We start from the raw sequence: 10,382 nt of genomic DNA on the forward strand, positions 1-10,382 counted from the left end.
ATTTTCACTTTACAATTAAAATCATATCTGAACTTTCTACTTTCCTGTTAATTCATACACAATTTACCACAGAAATACTCTATTTTCACTGACCTCCATAAAATATTTATTGTTGAAATGTGTTCATGATATCTTGAAAGAGATTATTATTGGTTTACATTAAAGGGTATAGAGAAGAAATGATTAATACAGTCATCTACTATACTCCTACACATCAGGTTTCTCTATCAGCCACAGGTCTGATTCTGGCTGGTTCCACTTTTCTCCAAGCAGTGTGTTAAAACTGAAAGACTTGAAATATTCCAGACGATGGCTACATGCAAAGAAAAAGACAGTCGGAATTGAAATGAATTATATATTTGTGAAAAATCTGTCCTGAGAAGCTATTTATTTTGTCATATCTATTATAGGACAACATTCTATTTTAAGAACCTCAAAGGTAAGATGTATTCACATGTACAGTTTTCTTACTCTAGCCATCGAACATTCAGCTCTGAAAATATTCACCCATATCTCAAAGCACTCTCCTTTCAATTCTGCAAATAGCTCCCTCACAGCTGAAGGGACAAATAAAAATCAACCGTCAAAACCTGACTCATTTCATCTAGTCTTAAACAAATCATGTTATATTCTCACAGATATTTTCATATTCAAACTCTGATATGATTTATATCAGTTATACAAACAATTGTTTTTTAAAAGTTTCAGCTTAACAGATTAAAAGATAGACTCCTTTGCCAAAGCAAGGCAGATTTATGTAAAAGAGAGTTAAATCTAATTCTTTTTTTCTCTTTCTAGGAAAATCATTTAACTCCTAGGATTTACTATCATTTAACTATTAGCTTTTTACTGTGGCCTAATGAGGAGAGAATTGGAGAAAGAAATGGCAACCCACTCCAGTGTTCTTGCCTGGAGAATTCCACAGATGGCGGAGCCTGGTGGGCTGCCATCTACAGGGTCGCACAGAGTCGGACACGACTGAAGCGACTTAGCAATGAGGAGAGAGGGGCTTCCCAGGTGGCACTGGTGGTAAAGAATCCACCTGCCAATGCAGAAGATGTAAGAGATGGTGTTTGATCCCTGGATCAGGAAAATCCTTTGGAGGAGGGCACAGCAACCCACTCCAGTATTCTTGCCTGGAGAATCCCAGGGACAGAGGAACCTGGTGGGTTACAGTCCACAGGGTCACAGAGAGTTGGGCATGACTGAAACGACTGAGCATGCAAAGAGGAGAGCCAGGTTTAGCTCACATGCTGCAGTGGAACTCAGCTCTGAAGGAAATCCCTCTGCGCTAGCCGACAGCATAATCACACTTTTACCTAGAGTAAGCATCTAATAACCTATAAACTAGAAGCCCAAATACAGGAGTGCATTAGCTTGTGAGAAGCCAGAGAAACAAGCCATCTTGATAAGAAAGCCCTGAGTGAGTGGCATCTAGATTCCTGTCCCACTCTGCCCACCTGACCAAGTTGAACCAGTTTTAGTCACAACTGTCAATCCAGATTACGCAGCTAAGGAAACAACATCGAAGGATAAAAGGAAGGAAGGGAGAAAGAGGCTGATTAGAAAGGGTCAGGACCTGGAAGAAAAGCAAGGGGGAAAACGGAAAATATCTCAGGCAGAATAAAGGAACAGGCGTGAAGAGATAAAAATCCAAGTAGAGCAGAGTAAGAGCATGACAGGAAGGGCAAGGGAGACAGTGCAGCACTTGCCAAGGGTAAAAGTTAGGGAAATCAGTCTACCATGGTGCAAAGCCCACTAGGATGTCTCTATTGCTGCTGCTAAGTCGCGTCAATCGTGTCCGACTCTGTGCGACCCCATAGACGGCAGCCCAACAGGCTCCTCTGTCCCTGGGACTCTCCAGGCAAGCATACTGGAGTGGGTTGCCATTTCCTTCTCCAATGCATGAAAGTGAAAAGTGAAAGCGAAGTCGCTCAGTCGTGTCCGACTCTTAGCAACCCCATGGACTGTAGCCTACCAGGCTCCTCCGCCCATGTGATTTTCCAGGCAAGAGTACTGGAGTGGGTTGCCATTGCCTTCTCCTAGGATGTCTCTATTAGGCTTTTCTAAACATGCAGACTCACCAGGCTACCTTGGCCACTTGAGTACACTCAATAGAGCGGGACTCTCAAGGGCCACTTGAGTACTCTCAGGTTGCCCCAGGACAGTGTCTGGCTTTCCTTCCTCTAAGTGGGTAGTGTCTGCAGCAGTCCATGAAGCATTCCTAAGACTGGCTGGGGGCTACATTCTCCTTAAGTGACGGCTTCAGGTGCAAAGAGATCAGACTTAAATGGAAAATTTGCAGGTGACTCCTTAGCTTCTATGCCTGCTGCCCCAGGAGATAGTATTTCTTGTAGTAACTCTCTAGGAGTAGCTTCCAGGGTCCCCTGAGGGTACATTACTATTAAAGGGAAATCTCTAAGCCCTGCTGTCCCCATCTATACTGCCTAGAAATACAGCTGACATTTTTATCCTCATGAGGTGACCAGGAGAAGAGAACTAGAGAGTTAACTTAAGGTCAGATTCTCCAGCAGAAGAAAAGATTTATTAACCCACCGCTCACACGAGGAAATACAGATGCCTCTGGTCATTTGCCTCTGCAAGGGATCATAAATAAATTTGCAACTGTACTTCAACACTAACTGCTATAGTACTCACTAGGAAGATTCTTCTCACACTATTGTGGAAATCTAAGTGCTCTACTGACAGCAGTGGAGAGTTATATGTGTCTCCTTTAACCAAAAAATGTTACTGCTACCCTACCACAAATTAATTAAAAAAAAAAAAAAAAAAAAAAACCTCTTACAGTTGGGACATATTTTCATTTATTTTCTACTTACAAATCAGGTTTTTGTCCTTGCTGCAGCTCATGTTGAGGTACAGGGTAAAGAGCTTCATAGCTTCTTTCATCTTTTGATCCATGAATTGCAAATAAATTGAATTTTGTCACATTTGGTGGAAAATAACTCCAAGGAATAAAAGCACTGCCTTCCCATTTTGCTTCTCCTCTAGACACTTTGAATGATAGATCAAGTCCTTGCTACAGAAACAACATGTGAAACACAAAAAGGTATATTCATATTTATACTTTAAACTGGAGAAGAAAATGACAACCCACTTCAGTTTTCTTGCCTGGGAAATCCCATAGACAAAGAAGCCTGGTGGGTTGTAGTTCGTGGGGGTCACGTGAACAACCCATGAACACGAGTCAGACATGACTGAGCAACTGAACAGCAACAGTAACAATATACCCTGCACACTTAAGGATTTTGTCTCATATTTTCATTTACTTACTTTCCACACATTTCTTCTTCCAGAAAGTAAAAGCACCAAGTGCTGTCCATGGCTGTAAAATTTAAAATCCTTCATGAGTGTTTGAAACGATCATTATTTTCTTCACTATCTTTCACGTCTCCACCTGTATGTGCACATGCTGTTGCTTCAGTCATGTCTGACTCTATGTGACTCCATGGACTGCAGCCTGCCAGGCTCCTCTGTCCATGGGATTCTCCAGACAAGAATACTGGAGTCAGTTGCCATGACCTCCTCCATGTGCATGCTTGTGACTAAGTTCCAAATAATTAAAGGATGCAATATGTGTACTAGATAATTACAGGGAGACCTAGCATGTTCAGTTACTTAGAAATGACTTATTTCCCAGGCTGCTGCTGCTGCTAAGTTGCTTCAGTCGTGTCCGACTCTGTGAGACCTCATAGACGGCAGCCCACCAGGCTCCCCCTCCCTGGAACTCTCCAGGCAAGAACACTGGAGTGGGCTGCCATTTCCTTCTCTAGTGCATGAAAGTGAAAAGTGAAAGGGAAGTCGCTCAGTCGTGTCTGACTCCAAGCGACCCCGTGGATTGCAGCCCACCAGGCTCCTCTGTCCATGGGATTTTCCAGGCAAGAGTACTGGAGTGGGGTGCCATTGCCTTCTCCATATTTCCCAGGCAAGTGCCCTCAAATGCATGAAGTTACACATGTTCAGATTCTTCCTTATATTATTTAAATAAGAAATGAAATATTTCAATTGGTTAGACAATACACAGTATGAAAAATGGGTGGGATATTTGGAGTTCATTAGAAAACTTATTTTGAAAAGTGAAGTATCCTAAAGGAAGCTGGCACCAATTTCCAGGTCAAAATTTCACAACTTTTTAAAATGTTATTTCTATAAGAAAACTGTCTTGAAGCTCATTAAGGAGATAGAAAATAAAAATATAGGTTGTCTAAAACTACCTAACAGGCTGAAGACTTTAATTTGTAACTATTTCCCAGTACAATTGTCTTCATTCCATCTGCCTGCTGTGTTTTCCTGCTTTCTACCATTAGTTCGACACTGATGTCCATTTTATTTATTTTTTTAATATGTTTATTTATTTTAATTGGAGGTTAATTACTTTCCAATATTGTATTGGTTTTGCCATACATCAACATGAATCCGCCACAGGTATACACGTGTTCCCCATCCTGAACCCTCCTCCCTCCTCCCTCCCTGTACCATCCCTCTGGGTCATCCCAGTGATGTCCATTTTAAAAAAGAAGCACAACATATCCCCACAAGAAAATTCTAATAGGAGAACATAATTGGGATTACCCCTGTCAGTAAGAATCAAAGGATTTCAAATAGCTACATGAAGCAAATTTACTGTCTTTGTAAAAGACTGTATCTAAACATTTGGCACAAATGGTCTATTGAGAGTTTTCCAGAAGGATTTCCTTCAAGAAATGAGTCTAAGAGAAACAAGTATTCTTTTCCATTTAAAAGTTCTCTGCTTATTTTTATTGTTATGCAACCATATGAATATCTTAAGAGCAATAAAAGGCCTTACAAATTCAAACATATTCAAATGGCTTTCCTAGAGGTTAACTGTCATAGGAGTTGCTTGCTTGAAGCAAAACCAAGAGTATTGATTATTAACTGTCCTAATAGATCTAAAACTGAACTCTTAGAATTAATTTTATACACAATGGTTATTGCATAATTTTCTAACAAAAGATAAATCTATTCAATGTATTTTGTGCTAAGTCATTACTTTATGAAAATAAACTGATACTATCTGACAAATTTAAGCTAAGAATGTAGCTCAAGAATTCTAGCAGATTCAAGTTCTTGACTAACCTTCCATACAAGTTATAAACCTATTTGCCTTAGCTTTCTGATGCATATGGGGAAATTTTCTTACTTCACATTATAGTTTATGATAATCATATTTCTCAAAAAATTTTTTGACATGTTATTTGAAGGGTAACAAAGATATGTAGTACTTCTGAAAAACTATAACTGCAAACAGTTACATTAGCAAGAAATCTAGTATTAGCAAGAAATCAAAGTAAAAGAAATTGTATCCAAAATCTCATTTAAATCAATTGTTTGGGACTCTGCTTAGTCTACAAAAGGACAAAGACTGCAAGATAACCGATGCTGAGGAGTACTGAAATGTCATTTTAAAATAGTAATGGTGTATAAATAAATATTTCATTTCTAAATATTAACTTTTCTTACAATTTAGATAACAGGTAGGCATAAATTTACTTTTTGACAACTAGAGGAAAGAAAACTGCCAACCAGGTAGACAGTTCCCAAGGACCAGTTAAATTTGTACAGACAGAGTCCATGGTTAATATTTTTCTTGAGTCTAGGAAAAGCCATGTGTGATTTAGTTTTAATATGTGGCACACAAAGTGACATAGTATATACTCAGTAAATGAAGGATGAATAAAGGGAGGAATACATGAACACATAGTTATGTAATAAGATTAAAATTTAACCTAGTTAAAAAAATCCCCTAAGAAGTCATTTCCATAAAGTAATCATTTTCACAAAGTCATCATTTTCATAAATTCATTATATCTTTATTTCTAAATAGTTAATATATAATAAAGCAAATTTAGTGTAAATAATGAGTTTGTTTTATAACAATTTTTCATTTTGCAAAATAACCTTCAAATTTATTAGAAAACTTCATTAGTGAATTGAAAATACTATCAACGTAATATTTTCTAAAGCATATTCTACATTACACATCTACTTGAAAACAGAATTATATATAATTCAGATAAATTCAGACTAGCATTTCCACTAGTTAGATAGAATTAATGAGCTTTTATTAATCTATATGATTTACAATTAGAAAATAATGTGTTCAAAATATGTAGTAATGAGTTAGAAAAAATATTTTATACTTACGGACAAAGTTCCACTTCTAAATACTGTTCAGTTATGTCATTCAAGAAAAACGCCTCCATGACTTTTGAAAACAGAGATAGGACATACAGAGAAATTTAACTTTGCTTCAACAATAAATAATCTGTTTATATCTTTAGAATATAAATGAATTAATACATTATCTTTAATTAAAGTTATATCACCACGACGAAAAGAGGAAAATAAAAACTAGACACTGCCTGTAAGAAAAAAATACATAAAAAATAAATCTTTTTTTTTCCCCATATCAGTCAGTCAGTTCAGTTGCTCAGTCGTGTCCAGCTCTTTGCGACCCCATGGACTGCAGCACGTCATGCCTCCTTGTCCATCACCAACTCCTGGAGCACGTCGTGTTCAGTCGTGTCCAGCTCTTTGTGACCCCATGGACTGCAGCACGTCATGCCTCCCTGTCCATCACCAACTCAAATTCATGTCCATTGAGTTGGTGATGCCATCCAACCACCTTATCCTCTGTCATCCCCTTCTTCTGCTGTCAATCTTTCCCAGCATTAGGGTCATTTCAAATGAGTCAGTTCTTTGCATCAGGTGGCCAAAGTTTTGGAGTTTCAGCTTCAGCATCAGTCCTTCCAATGAATATTCAGGATTGATTTCCTTTTGGATGGACTGGTTGGATCTCCTTGCAGTCCAAGGGACTCTCAAGAGTTTTCTCCAACACCACAGTTCAAAAACATCAATTCTTTGGCACTCAACTTTCTTTATAGTCCAACTCTCACATCCATATATGACTACTGGAAAAACCATATCAGATAGCCATTAAATAAAAATATTAATAAAGCCTAGTGCTGGTGAGGTTGAAAAGAAATGAGATTATCACAGACTCTGATCTAGTTATCTTTTTCAAGGAATTTATCTTAAGGAAATAATCACACAACTGAGAAAAGAAGTAACACACTATTTATCAAAGTATTACTCAAAAGAAATGGTCTAAATGGTTACCTCCTGTTATATATAAATAAACCTGTTATATAGGAGAGGCTTCCCTGGTGGCTCAGATGATAAAGAATCTGCCTGCAAAGTGGGAAACCTGGGTTCGATCTCCTGGAGAAGGGAATGGCAACCCTCTCCAGTATTCTTGCCTGGAGAATCCCCGTGGACAGAAGAGCCTGGCCAGCTGTATTCCATGGGGTCACATAGTCGGACGTAACTGAGCAACTAAGCACACATTATAGGAGAGCTGTTAAAAAAAATAATGAAATCTGTGTACTCCATGTAATAGAATATAATTCAGTCATTAAAATATACAGTTAAGTATTTTTGATGTACGAAGGATACAAGCAATGATACTTGATAAGCTGCAGAGCAATAAGCAAGTGTACATGAAACAAAAATGTGCACATATGCCTGTGCTTAGAGGCCTGCAAAATATGTACAAAAATGTTATGGCTGTTTATCTCTGACAAGTGGAATACTCTTTACAATTTCCTGGAATTTTCTGAGAATGCTTATTTTAAAAATTAGAGAATTTTGAAAGTGATATATGCTTATTATCAAAACAATATAAACATATATGTAAGTAAAAAGTCAGTCTTTTTCTTCCCACTTTGTTCTAAAACCTGTCAGACTTCTGCCTTTCCACAATCTATTTTACTTGCATAGATTAAAAAACTGTATCTATAGACTCATTTTCTGCTTACAATTTGCTTTCTTCATATATACACACACATGCAAGTTCACAGCATATAGATAACTAATTCTTTTTAATTGCTGCATAGTATTCTTCTATAGAATGTTATGATTAACACAATCCTTCATTGATAGACATTTAGGTTGTTTCTAGTTTTCCATGTGTTATTTTTATAATAATAAAATAATCTAAGATATGGTTCCATTAACAATTCAGTGAGTCTTATTATTCCTTTTAAAGTCTTTTACCTATGCAAGGATAGTAGGATGAAGAAGAGATATTGAATTAGAGAAACACTTAGGAGGTGAAACTGCTAGGACTTAATCCAAATATAGAGACAGAGATGGATATCTTGAAAAGATATCACATTTCTTTATTTGGTGATTTGATGTATTATGGTGCTATTGACTTAGATTGGGCAATTAGGGAAAGAAGTAGGTTTATAAGAGAAGTGGACTAGTTGAGTTTAGGATTTGTTTAGTGTCTATAGTACCTCCAGTATATAACTCACATTAGTGTGAGTGACTAACATGATCAGGAAGTTGGTCTATACAAGTTCTATATCAATAAAAAACAATATATGTTTAAGATGTGATAAATTAACATCAGCAAAATGCATGCTATACAAGTGGTATAGAGAAAGTAGATGTTAGTGTGGACAGAAGAGTCATCAAAGGTTTCTTTGAAGAAATGGAACCTGAATTAGACTGTGAATGATATGTATCAAAGGATGGGGCTAGAACGAGAAAAGGTACATGAGTGAGAATATGACTGAAAGGTTAGACTATCAGCCTTTAGGAAGTTAAGAGCTTTTGGTTTAATGATAGTTGGATTCACAAGTACCATGAAAGCTTAGGGGAAGGATTTGAACTTTATCTCAGGGATAGTAAAGATCTGTTATCTAGGAAATGGCATCTAAAGATTATTTCAGAAAGATAAGTTTGGTAGCTTAATTAGGGTTCATTAGAAGGTGCTCATACAGCAAACCTGAAACTGCGACTTCACAGCAGGTCTCTCAGCCTCCCTTTGATGTGTGAGATTATTTGCCAGTATAAAATAGAAACTATACTTCATGTTGAAGTTGATGATGTTTTTATAATAAGTAAAACACCCCAAAGCTTCCATAAAGAAGGTTTATAAGGTTAAAGTAGCCATTTGAAGATACTTAAAAACAAAACAGGAATGCTGAACTCTTCTTAAAATAGGTAACAGACACAAAGGAAGGAAATATAGCAGCAATTTAAAAATCTGGATTTGTAATTGCCATTTTTCACTGTTCTAGTTATATAGCTGAAGTCCATAGGTAATGGTGAAAAAGTCAGAATGAGAGATTGGTAGGAAATATCAGAAAACTGCACGTGTCAGGGGCTCAGAAGCACTCACTTCCTTAGAGCAAGATAAAATAATAGTTCTATGAGAGGTTATTATAAAAAGATTTATGTTTGCAATAAAATACAGCACTTCTACTTACCTTCATAATCCCACAATTGATTGAAAGGTTTTCCTGGTTCTCCTAGTGGGGATGGAGGATCATTGAAAAATGGAGCACTGACTTCCATCATCACTCCTCTGTCACCTGGATTCAGCCTGACAAACACTGGCTCATGCTTCACTGGAAAACCATCCCAAGTGTGTTCAATTTTAAAATCCATCTAAAGACTCTAAGTGGGGCGAAAAAAAGAAGAAAAGCTAACAATTTACAAATGTTTCCTTTAGAAAGAAATGAAATGAAAATTTCCAAGCCAAATAGGAGGCAGGAAGGCAGCTGAGTGACAAGAACACGGTTCTGAGAGTCAAAAGGCCATTCATGTTGTAGTAAATCATGGATATGGAATTCTATTATAATAGGTGATTGGATGTAAAACTGTTAAGACTAGATCTGGCTCGAGTTACCTTGTAAAGAGTGTATCAAATTAATTTTTAAGAACTGTAATTAAGCCACTGCAAACTGTTCATTTACTTAAAACTGTAAGCACTATAAGTTTATATGCCATTCTTCGTCTTACTGTAATGTGTGCAGATGAATTACTGGATTGCCTGAGAATTAAGATCTTTACAGTAAAATTCAATTTGATTTTTCGAAATCTGTATAAATGAAAACAAGCATTGCTGTTAACCTTGTTCTTTCGGCTAAAATTCTTTTCCTTTTCGGAGTGAAAATGGAGGGGGGGGGTTTCAAGCATTTCAAGATTGGCAAAGTTTAACATTGTCGTCCTTAGTCTCAGAGTAAGGTTTTTCTTAGCCTTTTCAATCTTTGCTATTTCAAGTGTTAAATGACCACATGCTTGGTTAATCCCTTCTCTCTAACTGAAATATGGTAACAAAATCTGCGATCATTAAACTTTCAAATAGACAAAGTATATCTGACACAAGCAGTATTTTCATTTTAAATTGTTACTCTAAGCATTAAACAGAAGGGCACAGTGTTAAATTAATAAAATTATGTTCTGTTGAACACTATGGATCAAGCACTTTATAAAAGTTTAATTTCACAAAAACTTGTAGAGAAACTATTATTAAATATTACAAATGA

The 10,382-nt window shown here is 36.8% G+C and overlaps 1 protein-coding gene across 1 annotated transcript; it reads right to left on the reverse strand.

The window, feature by feature from the left end:
- Window positions 1-207: 207 nt before the first annotated feature.
- Window positions 208-9,501, reverse strand: C17H4orf33 (chromosome 17 C4orf33 homolog). Its single transcript, XM_052655116.1, has 5 exons — window positions 9,321-9,501; window positions 6,187-6,247; window positions 3,295-3,346; window positions 2,841-3,040; window positions 208-313 (listed from the first exon to the last, which is right to left on the reverse strand). The coding sequence occupies exons 1-5, from the start codon at window positions 9,499-9,501 to the stop codon at window positions 208-210; spliced, it is 600 nt and encodes a 199-aa protein (XP_052511076.1).
- Window positions 9,502-10,382: the final 881 nt, after the last annotated feature.

Source organism: Budorcas taxicolor, chromosome 17 (assembly GCF_023091745.1).
Source record: "Budorcas taxicolor isolate Tak-1 chromosome 17, Takin1.1, whole genome shotgun sequence".
In the NCBI taxonomy this organism is placed as follows: Eukaryota; Metazoa; Chordata; class Mammalia; order Artiodactyla; family Bovidae; genus Budorcas; species Budorcas taxicolor.